This window comes from Peromyscus leucopus, chromosome 15, assembly GCF_004664715.2.
Source record: "Peromyscus leucopus breed LL Stock chromosome 15, UCI_PerLeu_2.1, whole genome shotgun sequence".
NCBI lineage: Eukaryota > Metazoa > Chordata > Mammalia > Rodentia > Cricetidae > Peromyscus > Peromyscus leucopus.
The window spans coordinates 54,645,566-54,665,778 of NC_051076.1; the positions used below are offsets into that span (position 1 = coordinate 54,645,566).

At 56.3% G+C, this 20,213-nt stretch overlaps 1 protein-coding gene across 1 annotated transcript in view; it reads left to right on the forward strand.

Moving 5' to 3' along the window:
* The window catches only part of Ppfia4 (PTPRF interacting protein alpha 4), a 48,473-nt gene that overhangs the window by 7,429 nt on the left and 20,831 nt on the right, over positions 1 to 20,213 (forward strand). Inside the window, 18 exon segments of the mRNA XM_028876613.2 lie at positions 4,259 to 4,897; positions 7,929 to 8,030; positions 8,322 to 8,486; positions 8,778 to 8,852; positions 9,078 to 9,170; positions 9,710 to 9,805; positions 9,807 to 9,902; positions 10,211 to 10,357; positions 10,602 to 10,736; positions 12,391 to 12,474; positions 12,741 to 12,872; positions 13,887 to 13,978; positions 15,826 to 15,934; positions 17,095 to 17,303; positions 18,538 to 18,778; positions 19,159 to 19,194; positions 19,414 to 19,547; positions 19,814 to 19,977. Coding sequence (XP_028732446.1) covers positions 4,664 to 4,897; positions 7,929 to 8,030; positions 8,322 to 8,486; positions 8,778 to 8,852; positions 9,078 to 9,170; positions 9,710 to 9,805; positions 9,807 to 9,902; positions 10,211 to 10,357; positions 10,602 to 10,736; positions 12,391 to 12,474; positions 12,741 to 12,872; positions 13,887 to 13,978; positions 15,826 to 15,934; positions 17,095 to 17,303; positions 18,538 to 18,778; positions 19,159 to 19,194; positions 19,414 to 19,547; positions 19,814 to 19,977 — 2,344 coding nt within the window. The 5' untranslated portion in view covers positions 4,259 to 4,663.

Sequence of the window (20,213 nt, forward strand, 5' to 3'; positions counted from 1 at the left end):
ACCCAAAAGTATAGGTCTCTAAGGGGCAGCCCTCCCCTTTGGGTGTGGATCAGGCAAGGCTCCATGGATGAAGTGTGGGATGAGCTTGGACAATCCAAGTTCATTAGAAGAGGCAGGCCAGGTAATTAATGTCTTGGGGGTGATGAAGAGAGGAGGAGGAGAAGCTCTGGCTGAGAAAGAAGGACAGGTGAGCAGTCTGAGGGCATGAGCAGATGGTTGTTGGTGCCACTGGGGTTAAGGGATTCCAGGACTCGGGGGGGTGTGTGTGTGTGTGTGTGTGTGTGTGTGTGTGTGTGTGTGATTAGAGCGTGCAAGTGAGTTGGTGGTGGGTGACACAAGGAAAGACTTGTAATTCTGTGTGGAGTCAGCTGAGGCAGGAGGAAGTGATTTGAGGGTGTGAGTGGCGCTCTGGAGACAGGTCACACTAGTAGGGAAATGGCCACCTTGGTGAGCATGATGGCACAGACCCTCCCCAGGCTTGAGGACAATGCCAGAGGAAGGGCCTGAGCTAGTTCCCCAAGGCCACCCGTCACCCTGAGGGGTGTGAGACAGGGCATTCTCAGGGATGACAAGATGCCTGAAAGACCTGCCCCGCTTTGGGGTTAGCTACACCTCTAATCCTGATTTTCCCTTTTGTCTGTGGGGGCTTACTTGTGTGACCCCAGTCCTAGTTATCATATCTGAGACATGGGTAGAGGGATTGTGTCTTCCTCGTAAGGAACTGTGAGGATGAAAGTAACACCATTCTAGCATGTGATAAATGCCTACACATCATCGTGGCAGCCATCGTCGTCATTTTTCTGGGTCACCACTTCCATGTCCTCAGACTCGCGCCCCCCCTCCCCCTTCATCTAGGGTGTGTAAGACCCTCCTCTTGTCCTGCTGGCTTTGAAGAAGCTCCTGCCCTGATGCTCGTTCTTCCGCCAGCTCATGGTCTACTCAGGCATGAGCATAGTTCCGATCAGCTTTTCTGTCGTCTTTGCTAAGCTAGGCGAGTGGTGGGGCCCGCCATCTGGTAGGGCAGTAGGGAGCCAGGCCTGTGTGAATCCAGAGCCAGCCAGAGCATCCGACTGGAGTGTCCGTCCTTCCTGTTTGTTAGGGGAAAGTGTGTGTGTGGGGGGTGACTTTGGGGAAGCCAAAGATGCCTCAGAGATCGCCTTTTATGTTTCCCAAGCCAGAGGCCTACTTTCCAGCCCCCCCCCCCCCCAGCCCACATTCACACCCACTCACTCTTGAGCCTTCTTCTGCTGTTCACAGCCTGCCCCACACCCTTCCTGGCAAAGCCCCTTGCAAATGCTGGCTTTGGGGACTGGCACTTTCTCTTCTGAATCAAGACCTGTGAGTTTGGGAGTTGCAGCTTCTGCTAGGCTGAGATGATAATTGCACTATTTAAAGCTGGCTGCGGAGCGGGAGAAGCCAGGGGTCCCCCATGTGGCTAGTCTAAAGTTTCTTCTGCCTACCCACGGCGGAACGATTGGGGTGGGCAGGAGGTCCTTCGTGGTCCTCCAGGGCTTCCTGCCTGGCACCTGTCTCTGGGCTCATCTCCAGCCAGCTCTAGGTGCCATTTCACCAGAGGAAGTGGAGATACCACCTGGCGCCTGGTGTGCAGGGAGGCTGGGAAAAGGCTCTTGGTTCCCAAGTCGGCTTGTCAGTTGTCAGAGTGGCCAAGAGGATTTGGGGAGGCTGGGTTGCACCCAATAGCCAGCACCTTACACTGTTCACCCTGGTCTCACCTGGGAACTCGAGCTTTTTTTTTTTTTTTTTTTTTTTGGTTTTTCGCGACAGGGTTTCTCTGTGTAGTTTTGGTGCCTTTCCTGGATCTCGCTCTGTAGACCAGACTGGCCTCGAACTCACAAAGATCTGCCTGCCTCTGCCTCCCAAGTGCTGCACCACCACTGCCCGGAGGAGCATCATTCTTAGAAGAAACTTTCCAGATGAAATGGGGTGCCATCATGTGACATGGCCGTGAACAGAAGGAGCTTCGCAAATCCCCAGGCTTTCCTGCCCAATATGAAGGCAGTTCCTTCTCTGACATGGTAGGGTGCTTTCTCCCCAAAGCCAGGCAAAGCCAGGGCTGCAGGCTCCTTCTTACAGCCCAGGCCTCAGGAGTGGTACCATGGCCAAGTTCATGCAGCTGGACTCATCCTGGTTTCCTAAGCTCTAGACTTGTTTGTGCTATAGTGGAGGATCCCTGGGAACCTGGCCCTGAAGCCATCTGCGGGGTGCCGAGCATTTCTGAGACTATTCTCCTTCTCCCCACATTTCTTTCCCGTTCTTTCCCCTCTATCCCCCTCTAGTGACCAAGGCCAGGACCTTGTGTGTAGTAGGTAAACCCTGCATCACTGAGCCACACCCCAAGCTCCATATTGTCCTCTTGTCCCCAGGACTATGTCTACACGAGGGGCCTTGGTCTAGCCTTCTCTCCTCTTTCAAGCTTTCTGAAAAAATCTTGGGAAAAAATAAAACTAAGAGGTGGTGTGGTGCTGCAGAGAGAATGTGCATCTGCTGCTGGTGTGTTTGGAGGGGGAAGCTGGGGCCCTGGGATTTCAGTCTCACAGCCTGGAGCACTCAGGGTGAAGGGGCTCTGAAACACCGGGTGGGAGAATCTGCTGTTGTTAGCATCCCAGAGGGCAGCCTATGAGAGGGGAGCCACAGTCCATCTCCTGTGTTCCCAGCGGCTCTGGGGTGGGGAGCGAGCCTGGCCTGCCTGACTACAACTTTCCACCTTGGTTCAGCCGGTAGGAAAGGATCCCCATGAGAAGAGTTCATGTCTGTTTCTCCGTTTGGGAGGATGTGTGTGTGTCCTAGGTCTCTCCTTGTTCCCTTGTCTGCTCCTCACCCCCGCCTTCGTGTGTGTGTGTGTGTGTGTGTGTGTGTGTGTGTGTGTGTGTGTGTGTGTGTGGTGCCGGCTTGAGCTGTGGCTCCTCTGGAAATAGCTGTGAGCTCTGGGGTTTTCTAGCTGCTTCTCTGTCTCCTCCTCACTAGTCCCCCATTTTTGCCTATTTTATCAGGACTCTATTTTCCCGTTGGACTCAGCTCTGCCAGAAGCCCGTATCTCATCTCTCTCTCATCCTGGATCTTGACCCTCCCTCCAAGCTGCCTGTCTTTCCTGTTAAAACGTGCATAGGCTGCCCCTGTGTCTCTAGAAGGGGGTGTGTGAGGCAGGAAGGACAGGACCACTTGTGTAGGTCTCCAGGGTACCCATCGTTGTGTCGGGACCTTTATGTGGCTTTGGAGTTCTCCTCCAGTGGGCCACCTGAAGACACTCCCTCTGAGAACTGATGAAGCCGGTGGCCTAACCTCCTGGCCAGGGAGGTTGAAAAATGATGGTAGGCAGAGAAATTCCCAGGTGTATCCCGACTTCCATATCCGGCCGTCCTTTGCTGTGACTACTGGGGCCCTGGGCTGTGCCCATCCATGCTCATGGGCTGACTGGTAGCTCCAGCCGTGGGAAGTTACCTGTACCAAGGGAGTCGATTCCTATGAGTAGGCCGCCTCACACAGGTCTCCCTCTGGAAGCACCACTTTTGTCCCCACGCCCATATAGACCTGGGCTTCTCTGTCATTCGGTCTCCAGCAAAGAGGTGGAGGGTGTGAGTCTACTAGGGTTTGCACCCATTCTCCTTGGCAGACTTCAGAAGCGGGCAATGACAAGCCAGCCTCATCCCTGAATTAGGGGCATCATCCTAGGAGGTCAGGGCTCTCTGCCTGCCCCAGTGCCCAGGCTGGGCCTCTCCAAGACTTCAGCCATACTGTGGGAGTCCAGCCTCTGTGGGACTCCCATCCTCTAAGTCTTTTTAACCCTTTCTGGAACCTGCCTTGGCTGGAATGTGAGAGAGAAGGCTACGTACGGGGGGAGGGGGGCGAGGGCGTGCAGAGACCCCATTTCCTCTCCTCCCACCTTCAGGTCTCAGGAGGACTCTGGGCAGCCTGCCGGCTGCTCCCCTACCGCTGACTGAATCATTTCTATATTTGGCCAGCAAGCCACGTGGGTGGGGAACCACTGCGGCTGCACTTCTGACAGCTGCAGGGGTGGGGGGCAGGGGCTGCAGGGGCTGCAGGCGCAGAGGCCAGGCAGGAGGCATGTGCATTCTTTGGGAAAACTAATGAGGTGCCACCAAGGTGAGCCAGCCCCGAGAGGGGGTATGTGCTGACACTCCGACTCTCTCCCACTCTGGTCCGGGGCCCGCCTCCTCTGCCCCTCCCCCGACGCCCTTCTCTCTCTAGCTGGTCCTCACGGCTCTCTCTTCTCCCACAGACCACACCGCCCTCCAGAAACCATGGGTGTTGCTAGACCCAGCTGGGATTCTGCCAAGCTCTGATGCTCAGTCTAAGACAAGGGCTGCCTCCCAGCCCGGCTCGCCCAGCCTGTCATGGCCACACGCCGATGCCTCCCGCTCGTGTGGGGACACAGGGCACCCAGCCCCAGCCCTGAAAGGTTAAGCCAGGCCTTCTGGCTCCATTCCACAGGGACACTGCAGGCCCCAGGCTTCTTTCAGAGCAAGAGCAACTGATGCCATGGGAGAAGCCCCTACCCACCTGTCTACTTGCCTGGCACTGCCTGTTCTGAGACCCATGCCCTGGGTCCTTCTGCAGGTGCCAACCCTGTGAGTTCTCCCCATCCCCCTGACCTGACGCTGAGAAGGCTCTGTCCATCCCCATCATGTGTGAGGTGATGCCCACAATCAATGAGGGGGACCCCCTGGGGCCCCCCCACGGTGCCGATGCTGACGCCAACTTTGAGCAGCTGATGGTGAACATGCTGGATGAGAGAGAGAAGTTGCTGGAGTCCCTTCGAGAGAGTCAGGAAACTTTGGTAGCCACACAGAGCCGGCTCCAGGATGCCCTTCACGAGCGAGACCAGCTCCAGCGACACCTGAACTCTGCCCTCCCCCAGGTAAGGATACAGACTCTCCTTCCCCAGCTCCTTTGAATTCAACACCTTTGGGCCTTCAACCCCTCATCAATTTGCATATCAGATAGTAGAGTCCACAGAGTGTTTTCATCTCCATGTTCCTACATAAACCCTTTCCTTCCAAGTGCCACTGTCTAGATTGGCTTTACCCGGAGAAATGAATGCAGAAAGAAAATCCTGCCACGACTGCCAATAGTAGGGGGCCCAGACTACCAGTAGGTGGCACCCTAGACTGGAAAGAACCCTCATTTCTAAGCAGAGACCGGGAGTTTTCAGGAGCTGGAGGGAATCAAGGAAAGTAGAGAGGGGAGAAGCCTTAGAGACTGTCTTTTCCACTCTCCCTCCTGCGCAGATGCAAACAAGACATCTTATCATCACACGGATAATTATAGGTCGAGCTGAACCTCGAAGCCAGGTGTCTTGCATCCCATTTCCTGGTCCTCAGCAACACCTCCAGTAGCTAAAACTTAGTCACCATTTATTGCGCACCTTCTGTGGGCTAGGCATTCTGCAGAGATTATCTCAGCCGAGTCTCACAACGAAGCGGGTGCTGTTAGCACTGTCGCCGTGTTCTACCAAAGATGAAGCCGAAAGCCTGGGGGGGGGGTCAGTCAGTTGCATATTGCTATGCAGGTAGTAAGTAACAGTGGGAGGGTTGTGTACCCCGAGCCCCCAAGACGTTGTCTTGTTCTCTGTTTTATTTCCACTTTACCACATGGGCTCTGGAAATCTGAGTTGCCTCCTGCCTAGTACCCTTTGGGTGGATATTCTGGGGGTGGGGTGGGATGGGGTGAGGATGCATAGAGGCTGGAGACAGGAACAGGAGCATGAGTTCTCTTATAGCTTGTGAGAGAAGGTGTGGTCTGCCAGGTCACTAGGTCCAGGGAGGCTGGGGGTTTGTCTGTCTGTACGTACAGTACTTATGGAGTCTACTTGGCCACTCTGCCCTCTCCACTTCTTCTCAGGACAGAGAAGGGTTTGGATGCATTGCACAGGCCACCCTGAGCCAGTGGGGGTGCTGCCGGGATTAGGGGAGGCAGTCCTGAGACACCAGAGAACCTGAGCCTCAGCTGGCAGGCCTCTTCTCCAAATTCAGGGAGAATCAGGGCTGGGCCTGGATTGCTGCATTTCAACCTAGGAGCCCAGAGTCTTGTGATGGTTTATGTCTAAGAATATGGACCCTGGTAGAGAGGAGGGGTGGGCACGTGGGCCCCTCCTACCTTGCCCATCACAAGCCTGGGCGATGTATGTACACAGGTTACGTAGCTGACCGGAGGAGAGCTGAAATTTGATTCTAGGTCTTCTTCGTAAGGGGAGGAGTTATGTCTCACCCACAGTGATTGACAAGGATCTGATGGTTTTCAGGGAGGGATGCTTGCTCTGGGGAGTCTGGAAAGTCCCTGAGGAGGCTGAACCCTCTTCAGATGGACTTTGGAAGTGGAGTGTGACCTCACCAGGGGGTGACAGAGGGCTGGGCTGTGTAGGGGAGGGAGTCCTGCCCAGTGAAGGTGTGCTTCCTAGATGTTTCGTTGGTGTTTGGAAACAGTAAGTCACGCAGGTGGTCTAGGTCTTAGGGGACACAGAAAAAAGCCATGAGAGAAAAGTTTGAAAAACGAGGAGGAGTTTGTACTCAACTTTGTGGACAGCATTGTCCTTTGGGGGATTCTCCTGACGGGAGACTATCTGATGAGTTAGAGCTAGAAAGGGAGGGCACAGCATCCTAGGGTAGGGAAACGAGGTAGCTGCCCAGCTTGGGGCAGGGGAAAGGAGAGCATCATAGCCCATTAGGGATGGGATGGTATCCTGAGGTGTGGGCATGCCTTCAAGTCCTTTCTCTAGGTGTGTGTGTGTGTGTGTGTGTGTGTGTGTGTGTGTGTGTGTGTGTGTGTGTAAGCTGAGGGGCCAAGCAACATCAGGCTCAGGCCTCAGCTTCCAGATACTGAAATCTTTAACTTTCCTTCACTTTGGCTGTGGCTTTGATAGAAAGGTAGTAATCAAGGAATAGGGTGGGAAGCCCTCAGTTTCTCCTGCCCTGCTCTCTGGTCCCTTGTCCCTTCCTTCCATCCCCTTTTGCCTGGGCTGCAGTGACAAGGGGATAGTGCTTTGAGAATCCTTCCTGAGGTTCTGGTTTCTTGGTGTTTAAAGGGGGCTGCTGAGGAGGGGCTGGGCCCAGCCTCTACAGCCCCACAGGGTGCAGCTGCTCATCTGAGGTTTTTGTTTTTTGGAGGGGGATGGTATGATGTCATCAAGTTAGTGGGATATGATGGGCCTGGAACTCCAAGGCCAGGCACGCTTCCCTAGTTGCTTGTCCTCCTAGAAGAGCGGGGGTTGGGAGAGTTTCCTCTAGGAAGGGACAGTTAGTATACGCCATCCGATGCTGGACTGTAACCCTGGCTGGATTGAACAGGGCACCCAGAAGCCAGGGCTGACACCACAGGGCTGTAGACCCTTCTGCTCTCATGTAGGTGGCTCCCTTTCTTTTACTGGCCACCTGCAGCTTGCAAAGTCCTGGGGAGGGGGTGGGAGAAAGCTTCCTGGGAATCACGCTCCTGTGAGCTTTATGGCACCTTTCTTCTCTCTTCCTAACTCCCATCTGTTTCTGTGTGGGCCTCATTCCATCAGACATGCAATGGCACGGCCCTCCGCGATTCCAAAGGAGACGGCTACTGAGTGGCTGGAGAATTGCAGAGACTGGGAGGGAGGGAGGGAGCCAGCGTGTAATCTGGTCACTGATGGCTGGAGGGGCAGGCCTTGCAGGGCAGACTTGGAGACTTAATCATTTCTGGGTGCAGTTCTCTTCCTTGGAATCCTAATTGCGGGGAGCTCACAGTAGCTGCAGGCTTCCTGTCCTGCCCTGCCACGGGGACAGGCTGGGATTTGAGGGAGGTGGGCGGATGAAAGCAAGGAGCGAATGAGAAAAGCCTACCTACCATACGTTTGGGATACGTTTGGGTGTTCTGGAGCACCGGTTAGAGTTGAATCCCAAGCACTGTGGGGTTTGGGGGGCTTTCAGGAATTTGCCACGTTAACTCGGGAGCTCAGCATGTGTCGGGAGCAGCTTCTGGAGCGGGAGGAAGAGATATCTGAGCTGAAAGCAGAGCGAAATAATACAAGGGTAAGTAAGGGGTGGCCTTGTGTGTGAGCGGGCAGCACCTTGGCTAGGTGGGTTCTGCCTCCCATCCTGGGGTCATGGGAAGGCTACCTAGTCCTCAGTACTGGGTTCTTATTGGTGGTTCCTGGGTCACAGCAGGGTTGAGGTTCTGGGGAAGAGGCCAGGGCAGCTGAACTGGGGTCCAGTGTTAACTGAGGACATTGCACTCTGTGGTTCTGTGGGCCCTGCTTTGTAGGCAGCCCTTGGGGCACGTGCCCATGGTCCTCCCTCCTGCCCTCCCCTGCTTTCTGCTAGCTGCTTCTGGAACATCTGGAATGCCTGGTGTCCCGCCACGAGCGCTCATTGCGGATGACGGTCGTAAAGCGCCAGGCCCAGTCACCTTCGGGTGTCTCCAGCGAGGTGGAGGTGCTGAAGGCTCTCAAGTCGCTATTTGAGCACCACAAGGCGCTGGATGAGAAGGTACCCTCCTGCTGCCCCCTTCTTCCAGTCTATCCAGGCCTCCTTGACTCTCCTGTTGTGCCTTCCCGGGCTCTCTGCCCCTGGTATCAGGGAACTGGTCTTCCATCTGCAGGGCTCTTCCTACCACTGGCCTAGCTTCCAACCCCACAGGTTCTCTCCGGGGCCTTTGCCTCTCCACAGACCCTTCGCGTTTTCCTGTGCCCGACAGCGGCAGACCAAGCCCGTGGCTGCCCCAGCCGGAGCTCTGTGGGGGATTAGCTTTCTTCCTCCATCTCTCCTTACCCTGGGCAGGTCCGAGAACGGCTCCGGGCAGCGCTAGAGCGTGTTACCACCTTGGAGGAGCAGCTGGCGGGAGCTCATCAGCAGGTAAGCTGCCGGGCTGGGTCTGCACCGTAGCCCCGGGAGAAATCCAACTAGTTACCCTCCCTCTTTGTTGCGCGGTGTCGCTCATCAGGTGTCTTGCCTGCTCGGGCTGGGGACTGCTAGCTGAAGCCAGGCCAGGCATGTCTTTCCAGGAGGTGAGGAATGTGCAGGAAGTCTCTTTGACTTATTGGGTTTTTTTGGGGGTGGGGGTGGGGCTGTGTCTTACAGGTGTCTGCCCTGCAGCAGGGGGCGGGGGTCCGCGATGGAGTGGCGGCGGAAGAGGAGGGGACCATGGAGCTGGGACCAAAGCGCATGTGGAAAGTGGGTAATGGGGAATTGTTTAGCCGAGGCCTGTATTCCCCAAGACAGGAGTGGGAGGCTCTGCCTGCCTAGGTTCAGTAGGATATTGCCTGCATTCGATTTGGGGCTCTCTGTGATATCCCCACTTCTCTTTCCCTCCTCACTCCTTTGCAGAGTAACGTGTAGATTTTCAGTTTTGTGCTAACGCACGTGATGCGCATGCCCACACATCTTCCTTGTGCATCAGCATCAGGCAGGGTGTTCCTTCTGTCTCTGAGCCTTTCTTCCCCAATCTGTCCCTTTCTGGGTTACACGAGGCGGAGCCAAAAGGAAAAGACTAGAAACAAGAGCTGACACTGGAAGAGCAAGGGCATTTGTCCACTGTCAGGGGTGAGCCACGAGGCTCAGTGGGAAGAGAGTGTCCCTGGACCTGAGCTCTACTGTGGGGGCAGAGCTATGGCCTGTGGGCACGCGTCCCTCCCTCCTCGGCTCCCTGGGATGGAGCAGGGCGGGGTGTGGGAGTCTCTGGCTCCGTGGCTGATGGTTCACTGTCCCCGGAGGACGACACTGGCCGGGTGGAAGAGCTACAGGGACTCTTGGAGAAGCAAAACTATGAGCTGAGCCAGGCCCGTGAGCGGCTCGTCACCCTGAGCGCCGACCGTAACCGAACTTGAGGAGGACCTGGGCACAGCCCGCCGAGACCTCATCAAGTCTGAGGAGCTGAGCAGCAAGCATCAGCGGGACCTCCGAGAGGTGGGTGAGGAGGCCCAGGCCTGCTCTCAGAAACTGCATCCTGCTGGTACAGGTGTTGGCACTCAGGAGGGTGTGACCAGAGGTCCAGGCGGTAGGTAGTGGGGGAGGGTTAGACTGAACACTCGGCACGGTCCTGGTGTGAGGACGAAGATGGACAGGGCCGAGTCAAGGCCAGAAACTGCCAGGTCAAGTCCAGATCACAGACCTTTCTGGGCTTTTGCAGCCAGGTGCTAGTTGGGAAGGTGCAGATAGGAGGCGCGCAGGGAAAGGCTGGTGACCTTCCTTCCCGGACCCTCTGCTCCACCCAGGCTCTCGCTCAGAAGGAGGACATGGAAGAGCGAATCACCACCCTCGAGAAGCGCTACTTGGCTGCTCAGCGAGAAGCCACATCCATCCATGACCTCAATGACAAACTAGAGAATGAGCTGGCCAACAAGGAGTCCCTGCACCGCCAGGTAACTCTGTTAGATGGAGAGGGGAGACGTTGTGCCTGACCCTAGGGGTCCTGGTGGTCATGTGGAAACCACTCCTTGGTGGTCTAGGAGCCCCTGGGGCCTTACAGGTTCACTTGGGAAAGAGGAAGTCAGGCGCCTTGGACAGGAAGAACAGAGATGCTTCTGGTCGGCCACCTGCTCCCCGCCGAGGCTGGGGTGGCGGAGGGGACTTCCTCTTGACTTGCTTTCCTCTCTGCGCCGCCAGTGTGAGGAGAAGGCCCGGCACCTGCAGGAGCTGCTGGAAGTGGCGGAGCAGAAGCTGCAGCAGACGATGCGCAAGGCAGAGACCCTGCCAGAGGTGGAGGCTGAGCTGGCTCAGAGAATTGCGGCCCTCACCAAGGCAAGTGGGCCAGGGGCCCGAGATCTACCATCTCCTGTGTCCCAGGCTCTCATGGAGCCAGGCAGGGTATGAGGAGAGTGGGGGGCCACATCGGGCTGGGGGCCAGGGAGTTGCTCCCCAGTGTGAGACATCATCAAGCATACTACCTTGTGTCTCTCAGTTGGAAGAGTCATCCTCGCCCTAATTACCTCTTAAGGCAGCCCCCCCCCACTTTTTTTTTTTTTTTTTTTTTTTTAGACAGGGTTTCTCTCTGTAGCCTAGAACTCACTCTGTAGACCAGGTTGGCCTTGAACTCAGAGATCCACCCTCCTCTGCCTCCTGAGTACTGGGATTAAAATTGAGTACCACCACCACCTGGCTTAGGGCGAGTCCTTTAAGAAGAAACCACTCCACAGATGCAGAGTACTTTTATCATCATCTGTACCATTCCAGCTGATACATCTTTTTGTTTGAAGCTGTAGGAGTTTCATCTCTGGAAAGATGAGATCCCAGGGGAGATACCGTCAAAATCTGTGTATCCCTGAAGGGGAAGCAGGTAGAATTTTAGACTAAAAGCATCTTTCTATACCAAATTGAAGCATTCTAGACATAGAGACCATCTCGGGTTGCTTGAAAGGCTTCAGCTTTAGAATGGATTAAAGGTGGATATAATTTTACCTAATGGAGAGGTCGCTTTCTGGGGCAATAGTCCCTGAGAGGTATGCAGGCTAGAAACCAGTGGACTCTGGAAGAGAGGAGGACATGCTTGGATCTAGACATGTGGTACCATAATCAAAGAATTTCGGAGTCCTAACAGGTGGGAAGCTTTGGGAGGTGGTGCTAATGTGTGCAAACCATAGCTACCTCCAAATCCTGGGGTAGAAAGAACCTTGAGCATGAGCACTTGACCCAGAGCCTGAAGTTTAGAGACTGCCATTATGGCAGATGGTTGCTCCAGGGATCAGACTCACAGCTCTGAAGACCCAGGGCCACGTCTGCTCCTGTTGCTGATTAGCTCTGTGAGCTAAGAAAAGTTAACCTCTCCCTAACTGGGCCTCAGTTTCCTGACCTCTATGATGGTAGCATTGGCTAAGGTGGTCACTGTGGTCTTTCCAGACCTAGAATGGGGCACTAGATTTAAGTTACAGCAGAGGATGCTGCGTGTGGGATGCTGAGCGGAAACTGACAAGAAGGGCTGGGCTGAAGTGATTAATGTGTTCAAGGGCGTCAGAGCAGGAGGATTTTAAGGAAGGGCTTCCTGACTGTAAGGGATGCAGGATTCTGGGTGCCTTGTCAACAGACACGGCGGTGTCTCCATCTCTGGAGATAAGGGCCAGGAAGGGAGAACTCCCCACTTAGGATTGTTTAGTAGTAGAGGTAATGGCCATAGTGAGGCTAGCATTATGGCATGCTTACTGTACTTCCATGTTTACCGTGGATTATTCCTTTAGTCCTTGTGAGGGTCCAGTGGGCATACGTTTTAAGGTTAGCTCTGAACATGTCAGAGTCAGGAGATGGGAAAAAGTAACAACAGTTCTGCTCCAAGATGGAGCGACAGAGCTCGGTTTCCGTGGCAGCCGAGACCCTGACCCCCAAGACCCCCTTGACACCAGGGTGCGTGGCATATGGGGCCCGGGCAGAAGGAACAAAGGTGGCTGACTGTCCCTGCACCTAGGCTGAGGAACGCCATGGCAACATCGAGGAACACCTGCGGCAGCTGGAAGGGCAGCTGGAGGAGAAGAACCAGGAGCTGGCAAGGGTGAGGGGACCAGCCAGGCATCTTGGCCTCCTCTCCATCTCCAGGGCAGGCTCACGGGGTGGTCTGTGGAGGGGCCCGGAAGAGGGGCCAGGCCAGGGAAAGAGCTTGCGAAGGGCCAGGAGGTGGCTCGCAGTTAGGGAGGAGCTGGGGAGAAGAGCCCCAGGGGGCCGATCAGGGGACAGGTGAGAGGCACAGAACCCAGGCGGGAACAGACGATTCTGGAGGAGGACGGTGACTGCGGTGGCTAAGATGCCTGGGCGGTGCAGGTGCGTCAGCGGGAGAAGATGAACGAAGACCACAACAAGCGGCTGTCAGACACCGTGGACCGTCTGCTCAGCGAGTCTAACGAGCGTCTGCAGCTCCACCTCAAGGAACGGATGGCCGCCCTGGAGGAGAAGGTGAGGGGGCTTGGGCAGGCTGTGTGGGCAGGCTGAGCATGGGGCCGCGGCTGCCTGAAGGGGCTGAGTCAAGGTGGAGCCCGGTTGACTAGAGGCGTGGGATGGGAATGTGACCGGTTAAGTGTGTGTGTCGGGGGGGGTGTGGGGGCATATAAAGGCACAGCAGTAAAGGCCACCACGGCCACCCCTGGAGAAAGGAGCAGCATTCCTGGCCAGGGAGAGCCACACTGTCCTGGAGAGGCAGGCTGGGAGAGGAAGACGTCTGAGAGCAGGGGTCGCTGGCCAGTCAGGGCCCCGGCTCACAGCTCCTGTCCCTCATTGATCCAGGAGTTGGAGAGCTCCCAGCATGCCACAGAGGCGCCACACTACCGCAAGGTACCCAGCGGCTGGCTAGCCCTGCCTGCGTGGGGGGCCCCAGGCACAGCGCCTGGTGTGCACGCAGCCGCCGTGTGCTGGCTTCTCTTAGTTCATGCACACGTTATACCGCCGCCCACCACTGTCGCCCATCACGGTGGCTATAGACTGTCCACACACTTTATCCACACCGAGGCTAGAGACATGGAGGCCATGGGCATAGGCGGTAGGGTTGGCTCAGACTCTGGGCCCACTGAAGGATCTGGTTAAAGGTATCTGTCAGGAAAGAGTCCTACATGCTGGGAATGGCAGCCACCGTCCTTAGCAGCGTGTGGCACAAAAAACCGGTCCTCTCTGCGACCTGGCTTCATTGGCCTTGCATTTGTCTGGCCCCGAGGGGTCACCTGGCTGTAGACCTCTTCTCTGGCAGGGTCCATTTCTGGCCTGGCCCCTCCCTCTGTCCATCTCCTGCTCATTTTCCAGCCACACCTCCTTTCTCTGGCGTCATCTGTGGCCCTAGCTTGGGGCCCTTGGCTTTGGACTTCCGCAGTGCGTTCTACTTTCCCCAACTCTGTCGCCCTCTGTACCCCCTCTCTGATTTCCACTCTTCCCTCTCTGCCCCTCCCTGGCCCCATCCCACCCTGGGTCTGCCTGGCACAGGGCCGCCTGTCTGAAGAGATTGAGAAGCTGCGGCAGGAGCTGGACCAGCTGAAGGGTCGAGGGGGGCCGTTTGTGGATGGCATCCACTCCAGGTACTAGAGTGTGGGACTCAGTGCATGCTGGGTTATGGTCCTGGATGGACCCTGAGAAAGGAGATTCCCTCACCAAAGCACTGCCCAGGAAGGACCTTCGGGGTCTTCCTTCTTCATGCCCTTCAGCTCCTGTGGGCACTTAGGAAGGGAGCGCATGTCCTCTAGGGGGCGCTGGAAGGCAAGGAATCGCTGGCACTCCTCCGCTGTGGAGTAGGCTGTGCTCCCTGGATCCTGGCCAGAGGGCACACCCTTGAAGGGTCTGCTGAGTTAAGTGAGCTCCCCTACCCCACAGGGCCCTCTGGGAGCTCACCACTCACTGTAGTTCTTTGGAGACACCGTCTCTAGGATTGCTGTGTGAGGGCTGAGGACCACCCAGGTTCAAGTAGGAGGCAGTGAGCAGAGAGACATCGGGGAGAGTGGAAGGAGGCGGCAAACGCTCCCTCCTGTCGGGGGTTGAGATGCTGTCTCCCTCCTGTGGCAGCGGCAGCATCCCTTCACCCAAAAGCACATGGCGAGTGTGGCTTGCAGCCATACGTAGTGAAGCAGTCGGCCTTGAACTCAGTTCTCAGCTCAGCGAGGTAGGGCGAGGAGCAAGATGACTGGACGCTGCTGCTGAATGTTCTTGGCTCCTGGCCACCTCTGCAAATCAGTGTCTTAGACATGCCGTTCCCTTCAGTCAGTGTTCTTGATGTCTCCGGGAAGTGGGCATTAGCTATTAGGAAGGCGGTGAAGGGCAGTGTGTGTGTGTATGTGTGTGTGTGTGTGTGTGTGTGTGTGTGTGTGTGTGTGTGTATGGGCAGTGCTTCAGTGAGGGGAAAGGATGCTGGGCTGGAGGTGAGAGGTCTCTGTAGGTCCGAGGTGGTAGACCTGTAAGTTCACCAGGAATTCTGCTCTTGTGTAAGGAGGAGGATGAAGAGAAGGGAGTTGGGATTGTTCCAGTTTCTCCTTTCCTGTTGGCTGGCCAGATGGAACAGGCTCTCACTGAATGAGAGCTGACACAGGGGGCACCAAGCCCTTAGCCACTGCTTGCTTTCTTTGCTGACTGAGTTCTTGGCTTTGCCTGTGAAGTCACTCGACCTTTCACAGGACTGAAGTGGGGGGTCTGGACGGGAGCTCCCGCTTTCCAGGTACACCGCGTAGATTGTCGGATCGGTTGCTTCTCTGTGTGGGGCCCCATCAAGGCTTCTGAGCTGAGAAGACAGAGTGGAAGTGTCCAGAGGAGGCTCTGGCTAGCCCAGACATCGTTCCTGGGACCCTAAAATCTTGTGCCTTGGCATAGACACGTTGGGCAGCCAGGACGGATTCTCCAGCTGTGGTGCAGCTTCCTGGGGATGCGGGTGACACATGTGGGTTACATTTTAGCCAGGTGTTCAGTTCAGATGAGCAGGAAACCTGGAGAGAGTTGCTAGAGGAGAAAACCGAGAAGCAAAGATGTCCAGAGTTAAAAGGCCCTTAGAGCTCATCTCTGGATTCCTCTTTGTCCCCCAGGCCGAGAGCCCTCCTGTGTGGCTGCTGTCACATAGCCCGAGGTCCTTCACTCGAGGGCCACTCTGACAGGGAGCTCAACCTTTTGAAAGCACCCTAATCCACTTCTTGTCAGGAGGAGATCCTGCTTATGCACAGTGGCCTCCTGCTCCCTAAGGCTTTTCCCCCTGGGTCAGCTTGACCCCTGAGCACTAGAGCATAAGCAGAGCCTTGTGCTTCCGTGGCAGCTCTTCTGATGTTCGAGACAGCTGTGCCCCAGACCGCTGCTCTCCAAAATGGCCATTCCCCAGTCGTCGGGCCCTCTGAGTGTAAGCCGGGGCTGTCAGTCTTCAGGGCCCATCTTTTCCCTCCTGCCACTCCAGGTCCCACGTGGGCAGCGCGTCAGATGTGCGGTTCTCTCTGAGTACAGCCACACACGCACCCCCAGGTCTGCATCGGCGCTACGCGGTGCTGAGGGATGAGTCTGCCAAGGTAAGGGGTGGAAGGCTGTACGTGTGTGGGTCTCCCCGGGGACCTGGGGTTAGCTCGGCCGTGTGTCTGGCTCCAGTTACACAGACGACTGGCGTGTGGTGCAAAGCCTGGCCCAGCCTTCTCCCCTGTCAATGACAGCTGCAGCCTTGGGGTTGGGGTTCTTGTCAGCTGCAACAGCTGTGACCCCCCCCCCACCCCACCTCAGCCTCCTGGTGGGCAAGAGGTAGGGGTGGAAGTCGGCCCGTGGTCCCCGAGGCCCCACAACAGCATGTGTGCGTGTGCCTGGGTGTGCACTGTTCATTTCTGGTGGCCAAGAGGGAGTTGCCGGGGTAAAATGGAATTAACAAGCTTCCTGGAACAAAAGCATGGCTTATAGAGGAGAGGACAGATTAACTGGCCCCGGGGCACGGCACCTGAGGAGCAGCTGCCGGTGTCTGAGTTGCCCCGGGGAGCTGGGGGTGGGTGGGCAGTGAGAAAAGATAGAGAGCAGAAGAGAACCACCGCCCTCCAGTCCTCACATGCTCTGGGGCTCTGGAAGGGGTGGATGGAGAAAGAGGGGACACCTGGTCTGTGGGGGAAGATTCATCTGCACCTTTGAGAACTACCTGGTCTGAGTTTGGTGTGCAGGTGTGTTAGTGTACTTGGAAGGCTGAGGCAGGGTTGTGAGCCAGTTGGGGCAACATGTCAAGTCCCCATTGAAAGGAAGGAAGGAAGGAAGGAGAGGAGGAAGGAAGGAAAGGATGGAAGGAAGGATAAAAGAGAAAACAAGCAAGCAGGCCTGTAGGGAGGCAGGCAGGCAGGCAGAAATATAGGGAGGCAGGCAGGCATGTAGGCAGGTATGTAGGGAGTCAGGTGAGTCTGATCACAGTGTGAAGACCTCTTCTTTTCTACCTCTCCTGACTCTTTGCTCTGCTGTTTACGAGGACACAGCAGCCGCCCAGGAGCTCTGCAAAGGAGGCAGCAGCTAGAACATAGCCCCCAGGGGGACCCTGGGGCCTTGAGCCAGAGGGGCTATGTTAGAGCCCTTCTCTGGCCCATTTTCCAGCAGCCCACATTTTCAGCTGGCCTCCAGAAATACTGATGCCGTGGGATGAAGGTAGGCCGGGTCCTACTGCCTAACCATCCAGGGAATCTTATTACTGCTCCTTTTGTCTGCCAAGGACTGGAAGCCATCACCTCTGCCGGGGGTGTTGGCCACTGCCACCCCTGCCTTTGACAGTGACCCTGAGATCTCTGATGTGGACGAGGACGAACCTGGGGGCTTGGTGGGCTCTCAAGTTGATGTCGTCTCACCTGGTGGCCACTCTGATGCCCAGACCCTGGCCATGATGCTGCAGGAGCAGCTGGATGCCATCAACCAGGAGATCAGGTTGGGTAGGGGGTGGAGCTTACAAGGTTCCTGGGAGGATGGGCCCTTTGGGTTGGGGCCCACAGTGAAAGTATTGGCTCCTGTCCCATCTTACAGCTTAGGACCACAATCCAGGGCCGCTCCGTGGGTATCAGGCAAGGACTTGGACTAATACTGACCCCAGAGGGACAGGGCTACAGATGACTCTGGGTGACATCTCTCCTCTCCAGGCTGGGAGGTGGCTGGGCTTGGGAGATGGAACTGTCTGTGCTCCTGCTACTCAGTCTGACTGTGAAGAAGCCAGCGAAGGGTGGGAGCTGGGTCAATGTTACGGTCAGTTGAGAGGGATTTAGTGGCTCAAAGCCACTTGTTAAAGTGGCTGAACCAGGATCCGGGCTCAGGTAGAAGCTCCCCAGTGGCATGCCTTTCATCTCTAAGGAGACATCCGATAGAAGCGGAGACAGGGAAGGATGTCAAGAACCCTTACCTTACCCTGCCTTTTTAGTGAGCTTATATATCACTGTCGTGCAGCGAGGTAACACTGATGGGCTGTTGGGGTCAGACTTGCATATTTGAGAAAGCATTAAGGCACATGTGCTAATTCAAGACTCCAGTGTTCAGCTCTGCATCGTAAAACCAGAGGGATAGCTACCATTTACTATTACAACCATTTTTTTTTTTTTCAAAAAAAAGGGTAATTGAACAGCCTCAGAGTGGGAAAGGTGTCATCTCAGAGTGAGGTCACAGTCAGCATCTTTCCATCAGTCCGTGTGAACGTGTATGCACACCTCTCTCCGAGTGCCCCTTGGGCACAACACACCATCTCCCTAGGTTCCTCCTTCTCAGTGGAACAGAGGAAACCTCATTAGGGGTTGGCATCAGTAAACAACAACCACAAAAAGCCCTGTTTGGGCACTCCTGACGAAGATGACCCCAATGATGGCGTCTGTTGAGAAACTGAGATCCGAGAGAGCCAAGCACAGGTTCAAGGTCACTCCTGTAGCTGGTGCAGGTCAGGGATTCCCTCAGAGATGGTTTAGAGTTCATTGACCAAGGTGCCTCCTTCCCAGAAATGGCTTTTGTTCGGCCGGGAAGGTGCGAGCCAAGGAGACCACGGGGACCCTGGTGGTGCCTGTAGGCGTTGGCCACTTTTGGTACTAGGGTGGAGAGTGCAGGGCAGCACCTAGCACCATCACCTAGCATGACCTGCTTGGTCATCCGGGATAACGGCCAGGTCTGGTGTGCTGACCCGCAGGATGATCCAGGAGGAGAAAGAGTCCACTGAGCTTCGCGCGGAGGAAATCGAGACCCGTGTGACCAGCGGCAGCATGGAGGCCCTCAACCTGACCCAGCTGCGCAAGCGCGGCTCCATACCCACCTCCCTGACCGCCCTGTCCCTGGCCAGTGCTTCGCCTCCGCTCAGTGGCCGCTCCACACCCAAGCTCACTTCTCGAAGTGCTGCCCAGGATCTGGACCGAATGGGGGTCATGACCCTGGTGAGTCTGCGCAGTGGTCGAGGGTCCTGGGAACCACAGGCCTGTGCCGGGGAGTGTATGCGGGGGCGGGAGGGGAGCTGGTCTCTCTCTCTTCCCATCACTCTGGCATCCTTTTCCCATGACATGATGTGCTAGGTCACCAGCATGCCCTTCTGGGTAGGAAGGGGCTTTAACATCTCCCCTGCTCCCTCCCTTGGATGATGGCGGAAGGCTTAGGGCCATGCCCATTGTCCGGCTGCCGCTCTCTCTTCCGAGGGAGCCACGATTTATCTTTCCAGGTGCTCCGTTCTGCTGTGGTACCTTTTCCAGGCTCGTGCGAGTCCCTGACTCCTCGGCTGTCACCCTAAGCAGGCTCACCTTTTCCTCTTTCTCTTTTTCAGCCCAGCGACCTAAGAAAACATAGGAGGAAGCTGCTGGTGAGTGTTTCCGGGCACCCAGGTACTAGCGGGGTACCGGCTCCCAGGCCCTTCCCTCTGGGCCTCTGCCCCCAGCCCTGGGGTCTGAGTTTACCTCCAGAGGCCACGGGGGGCCTCTCTGCTGCGCTCTCCGGTTCTCTGATCCTCTGCCTTGTCGGGGCTGGGTAGGCAGGCCCCAGCTCTCTCCCTCTACCCCCTGACAACCCACTGTCTGTTCAGTCGCCAGTGTCTCGGGAAGAGAACCGAGAGGATAAAGCCACCATAAAATGTGAGACTTCTCCTCCTTCCTCACCCAGGACGCTGCGGCTAGAGAAGCTTGGCCACCCAGCCCTGAGTCAAGAAGAAGGCAAGAGGTAAGCGGGTCAGGCTGCACTTCCGGCCTCTGAGGGGCTGCATCTCACCTGCCAAGGGTGCTTGACTGCCTCGTTTCTCTTTGGGCTACCATCAGGCATGGATGTTCCCACATCCATCCCCTTTGGTCACCTGCGCTGGCCACGCTCCCTTACCCCCACCCCAGCGCTGACACTGAGCCCCCTTCCTGAAGTCTAACTTCCGTCTCTCTTGCTGCAATTGAAGTATGTTTCTTCTTATTCACTCCCTCCTGCCTGTCATCCTGTAGTGCCTTGGAGGGTCAGGACAGCAACCCCAGCAGCAGCAACAGCAGCCAGGACTCTCTGCACAAGGGTGCCAAGCGCAAGGGCATCAAGTCATCCATTGGCCGCCTGTTTGGGAAGAAGGAGAAGGGCAGGCTGATCCAGCTGAGTCGGGACGCTACAGGCCATGGTCTCTGCCCCCTTCAGAGCAGAGGGCTGGCTGGGTGGGACCGGGGCATCAGCAGCTGGAGGGTCTGCCTCCGTCCAGCCTTGTTCGCCCGTCTCTCGGGCCTGTGGGTGTGGACCACACAGCAACAGCTTTTGACTGGAGAGATGGAGGTTTTCTCAGAGCTGTCATGGCGGGCCAGGTTGAGTGCCAGGCAGTGGCCACTGACGTGGCGTGTCACCGTGGGGAGTCGGTATAGA